The following is a 5,944-nucleotide window of genomic DNA, read 5'->3' as shown; positions in this document are numbered from 1 at the left end:
TTATTGATATTTCTCCCGGCAATCTTGATTCCAGCTTGTGCTTCTTCCAGCCCAGCATTTCTCATGATGTACTCTGCATATAAGTTAAATTAAATAATCAGGCTGACAATATACAGCCTTGATGTACTCCTTTTCCTATTTGGAAGCAGTCTGTTGTTCCATGCCCAGTTCTAACTGTTGCTTCCTGACCTGCATACAGGTTTCTCAAGAGGCAGGTCAGGTGGTGTGGTATGCCCATCTCTTTCAGAATTTTCCACAGTTTATTGTAATCCACACAGTCTAAGGGTTTGGCCACTAAATGGTATTTATAACATTTTAAAGAATAATATACAATAAAGTTTATTCTTTTGTTATGTTTTTAAACTAAGTTATCCTCCATGCAAGTGTGTTTTTAGTATTATCTTCTGTACTAGTCTAACACATTTGTATCAAAATAAATTACTCCCAATATATATTAGAATATTTGAAAATATGTTTTAAGTATTTGAACCTCTGGTCTGGAAAACTAGATTAACTAAATCTTTCTTGGAAGTTGAGGCAAAGAGTATCATCTTATGATAGAATGAAAAGGAGCTCTAGCTATGTTTTACTTTACTTTACCTGGCTTTCAGGAATAGGAAAATACTGATTTTTATCATTTAACCACGTTCTTCCAAAAGTTGTTCTAGAAACTTTGCATATATTACTTAATTTTTAAAATAAACCCAAGAAAAGTCACAGGTTTATTTAGTTTACTTTTGTAGACGATGACCTAAGCTTTCTGAGAGGACAGTCGGCGGTCCCAGGCTCCCATAGCTAACAAGCAGTGCACCTGAGGTTCAGACAGGAGTCTGAGATGTCAAAGCCTTTGTATCTGTATCCACCCCATCCCCTTTCCAGTTCCATTTTAGGGAACTCTCACCTCTCATCCGAGATGCCAGAATTGCCTCTTAACCGGTTACCTTGCATCTAGCTTCCTCTACAATCTCTTTTCCACATTATACCTAGAAAAATCTGTTTAATATAGAAACTTTGATCTTACAGAAGTCTCCTCCCTGTCTTTGTATCCATTCACTTAGACCTCTAGTGGCTTCCTTTTGCTTTTGGGGTGAAGACAGAAACCCCTTACAAGCCTATAAAGTCCCTGGTCTCTCCTGCCTGTTCCTGTAAGGTCATCCTTGGTGCTCCCTCCCACTTTATACCCCAGTCCTTTACCTGGAATATGGCATGCTCTCTGCTGCTTCAGAGCCTGGACATGCTCTTCCTTCTGCCCAGAAGGGTCGTGTCTCCCTTCCCCTACCTCATTCTTTCCTAGCTTTAGTACCCAGCCCAGTTGTCCTTGCTCCAGACTGTCTTACTCTCTAGTTGCACGATTTAGAACACTTACTGCTACTGTCATTCTACATTTGTCTGTACGTTCTTTGATGAATGCTCTTCTCTTCTGCACTGTGAATTCCACGAGTATAGGAGCCATTGGGTCTGAGGCCAGTGCATGGCATGCACTCGGCATGCAGAGATGTCTTTGTGTTCACATTTAAGTGTATAAAAATGAACCATGCTGTGGGGTGTTCTACTATATTTCTTTTCAGCTGTATTTCTCTCGTGTAATACTGATAAAACATATTCATTTAACTGTTTTATTTTGAAACATCATCTTTGAAGGATTTTGTTAATGCTTTGCAAACCTTAATTATTGTTATTTAAGGAGGAGAAAACAGCTGTATGCCTGATTGGTTTGAAGCTAAGCTTGTTGCTCTGATGGTGTTGCTGGCCATAGATGTAGAAAGAATGAAGAGTCAATATAGGTAAGTGTTTCTAAACTTAAAAAAAAAGGTGTTGTTTTTTTTTTAAAAAAAGGCTAATCCTGTTTATAGTCCATATTCAGACTTTTCAGTGATTGGTATGGAATTGATCACAGCTTATTAAAGGAGGAAATTAGAATATGGCATCATACTTAAAGAAATGTTTAAAATTAACAATAAATGAATAATGCCAGAGTTTTGAACTTGAGAAGTGAAAAACACAACTGTGTATGCACAAATCACTGGTTCTGTATAAGAATATTAGAAGGATGGGTTGTAAGGTCCTAGCGTAAGATTAAGTAAAGACAGTTACTGGATTTTACCCCTTTATAAAATATGTAAATTAAAAAAAATAAAGTAATAATGATAACAGTCCCATTTATATTTTGAGAAATATGAGCAGATTGTCACCAGATTATAATTATTGCAAAAAGCAGCTTCCTTAGGTAGTCTCTTTGCATATACTATAAATCTCTTTTCTAGACCAAGTTTCAGTACTAAAGTTGGTTATAACAGATTTTCACAAATCTTTAGTTCTTTATATTTTTTTGTTAACACGTCTCATTTCCTTGACTAGTATATATTTGTTTTGTTTTTTTCTGAAATATGGAAGCGAGGTCTCAGCATTTTAATTTGCTGATAAGTTGGATCTAGGATTTTGTTCATACTTCTGCCCAAAACCAAGGACATGTATTGTTCTTGTGCTTTCTTCTCCCGTGAATTGCTGCACTCACTGGGAAAGCATGAGTGGAAAGCCCCGTCCTAACAGGTCGTCCTTAAGAGTAATTCCGTCCAGTGGAATCTTTAGCTAACCAAAACTGTAGGTGGAAGACAGTTTCTTCATGCTTTTGAAATGCTTGATTTGGGCATGTCTTTTAATGTCTAGTGAAAAGCGGAGGACACAGAATGTATTAAGGATATTCTTAGATCCTCTCCTGGATGCCCTTGTGAAGTTTGGTACAAATGCCTACATGCCCTTGCTGAAAACTGACCGATGCCTGCAGTTGCTGTTGAAGTTACTGCACACTTGCTTGTTGAAAGGTTCCGGTACCCAAGATGGTGAGGATCAATAGCTTCTGTTGGTGTTTTGCCACGTATATCATTGGTACTTAGGGTATATCGTTGGTACTCAGAATGAGAAGAAATACCTGACCTTTTTCTTTAGCCTCATACATTGAGCAAATATTTGCTGCGTGGTGCTGGGGAGGCAGCGTCGAAGGAGCAGACTGCCCGTCCGGAGCTGACATGTTAGCATTTGCATTCATTGTGCACTGTTGATTCCATATTGATGGAATATGATTTCATTTGCTTTTACTTGTTTTGTTTGTTTGTTTCTATAGGTTCTTATTGATTTCTAGACTATTGAAAATGATCACTATTTCATATATGTTCTAAGCCTAGATCTGTTTCTTATTGACACTGTGTAACAGGTTACAGAAAATAAACTAAAGCGTGAGAATAGCAATAATTTTATAATTACTTGTGCACAGAGGAGCGTGGAGGGCTACAGCCCGTGGGGTCGCAGAGAGTCAGAGACGACTGAGCGACTGAGCAGGCAGGCATACATGTGTCCTTAAGCACCTCTGTGTAGAAAATACTTCATCCAGGAAGTACATTGTTGGTAGATGGAAGCACTGAGCACTTCCTTCCTTCCTTAAACTAAGATTTATGTAAAACAGTATTTCAAAACCCATGGACATTAGATATTAGAATTATCAGTGGGTAAGCCTTGGTTCCCAATATTTCTGATCAATTTCATTTGGAATTTTGGAAATTTTCCATTTGGGAAAGAATACTCTAGAGAAGCTTTGGTATCAGGTTAAACTGGAGGATAATATTGAAAGGTTAGATTTTCATATAGACTTGTGAAATATTATAAAAGCTAGTGTCTGAGTTCTGATACTTGTGATAATGATAGCAGAGCCAAATGCTGTGCACATAGCAGTAACTTTTTATAAGATCTTACTCCTTTAAGGGCATAAACTTGTGTTCGTTTGACACATCTCGACTGTTGAAAGCACTTGACTCAGTACCCTCAAGCCCAAGACTGGGTCACAGGTGCCTTTTGGAAAATTATTAGGATATTTGATACACGCAAGAATATGAGATAGTTGTATATAAATTATGATGCAAAATAATTATATATCTGTGAATGCACCACCATTGCATCTGTTGCTGAGAACGAATTTGCCCATAACTTCTCAGTCTCTGCCTTTTCCCTCCTCGTTTTGGTTTTTATCTGTGTCACTTCCATATACTTAAAAAGTGATTTTACCACATAAATCAGTTTTCTCACAGTATATTATCTCATTTTCTTGCTTTTAAGCTTTATAGAAATGTTACTCTACTGTAAGAAGTCTTCTGTAACTTTTTCCACTTAGTGCTCTTCTAAGATTAATCCATGTCCTTTCATATAAATACTTCCTCATTTTCCCAGTGGTGTTACCTTCTGCTGTGTGATGACACCACAGTTAAGTGTTCTCTTATTGCTGGACGCTGGATTGCATTTAGTTTACTGCTTTTGTGTACACTACTGACTTGAACACTTGTCTACATGTCTCTTACAGCTTGTGTGTGTCTCTCTAGTGTATGTACCCCCAGGACCAAAATGAGTGGTTCTTAGGGTATGTGTGTATTCAGCTTTTAAGATAGTACAAAATTGTTTTTCCGAGTAGTTGTGTACATATTTTGTGTTCTCACTTGCAGAATATAAGTTCCCATCGCTCCTCGTGCATCTCTTTTATTATACTGTGAGTAAGAGCCAAGGAAATCCACATTTAGTTTTGGTAGTAGTTGACTTCCAGATAACTGGCAAAACATGTTAGTTTAGTTAACTTTATTTTTAATTGAAGTCTAGTTGATTTACAATGTGTATTCATTTCTACTGTACAGCAAAGTCAGTTTATACACACACACACACACACACACTTGCTTTTTTAAAATACTCTTTTTCATTATGGTGGTGGCTCAGACGGTAAAGCGTCTGCCTACAATGCGGGAGACCCGGGTTCAGTCCCTGGGTCATGAAGATCCCCTGGAGAAGGAAATGGCTACCCAGGCCAGTATTCTTGCCTGGGGAATCCCATGGACGGAGGAGCCTGGTGGGCTACAGTCCAAGGGATTGCAGAGTCAGACACGACTGAGCAACTTCACTTTCACTGAATGTAGTTCTTTGTGCTATACAGTAGGACCTTATTTATCTGTCCTATGTGTAATATCTTACATCTGCTCATTTAGACCTATTTAATTAAAATAGATCTAGCAAATAATCTAGCAACTAACTGCAAGTCCTAGGATAAATGAACACATAATGGTGAAGTAGAAATAACGAGGTGAAGTCAGCCCTCCATATTTATGGGTTAAACCAACTATAGACTGAAAATATTCAGGGCAAAAAATTCTAGAAAGTTCCAAAAAGCAAAACTTGAATTTCCTATGCTTCAGCACATTCTGCAGCAGACCTTGGCTAAGCCTGGATCTGCTGTGAAATGTGTAACGTTAAAACACACTCCTGGGAAATGCAGACACATTTTCACCTACTTACGAGCCATAGCGGCTTATGTGGGAAAACCCATTTTACTTAAAACTCCCCCAAAAGATGTCTTAAAATGTTCAAAATAAACTAAAACCTAATTAATAACCTTGGTGAGATGGTCTCTGCTGTCTGTCAGCTTAAAGCTCTAAATAAATGATGTTCTGATGATTATTTTTTTTTATTCACAGTAACTGTACAATGTTTATTTTTATATTTGAGGAAACATACTATTAGTCAGATTGTAACTCTCCCCTTGTTACATTGGATTCAGTTCAGTTGCTCAGTCGTGTCTGACTCTTTGCGACCCCATGAATCGCAGCACGCCAGGCCTCCCTGTCCATCACCAACTCCTGGAGTTGACTCAGACTCACGTCCATCGAGTCAGTGATGCCATCCAGCCATCTCATCCTCTGTCGTCCCCTTCTCCTCCTGCCCTCAATCTTTTCCAGCATCAGGGTCTTTTCAAATGAGTCAGCTCTTCAAATCAGGTGGCCAAAGTACTGGAGTTTCAGCTTTAGCATCAGTCCCTCCAATGGACTGGTTGGATCTCCTTGCAGTCCAAGGGACTCTCAAGAGTCTTCTCCAACACTACAGTTCAAAAGCATCAGTTCTTCTGTGCTCAGCTTTC

General features: G+C 38.4%; 1 protein-coding gene across 1 annotated transcript in view; it reads left to right on the top strand.

Annotated features, from left to right (window-relative positions):
• TARBP1 (TAR (HIV-1) RNA binding protein 1) overlaps positions 1 to 5,944 on the top strand; it is a gene marked incomplete at its 5' end in the record, with an annotated part of 69,911 nt that overhangs the window by 24,457 nt on the left and 39,510 nt on the right. Inside the window, 2 exons of the mRNA XM_010860131.1 lie at positions 1,685 to 1,784; positions 2,668 to 2,840. Of these exons, the coding sequence (XP_010858433.1) occupies positions 1,685 to 1,784; positions 2,668 to 2,840 (273 nt within the window). The remainder of the gene's footprint in view (positions 1 to 1,684; positions 1,785 to 2,667; positions 2,841 to 5,944) is intronic.

This window comes from Bison bison, unplaced genomic scaffold (genome assembly GCF_000754665.1).
Source record: "Bison bison bison isolate TAMUID 2011002044 unplaced genomic scaffold, Bison_UMD1.0 scf7180017864462, whole genome shotgun sequence".
NCBI lineage: Eukaryota > Metazoa > Chordata > Mammalia > Artiodactyla > Bovidae > Bison > Bison bison.
This window is presented reverse-complemented; position numbering and strand designations above follow the sequence as displayed.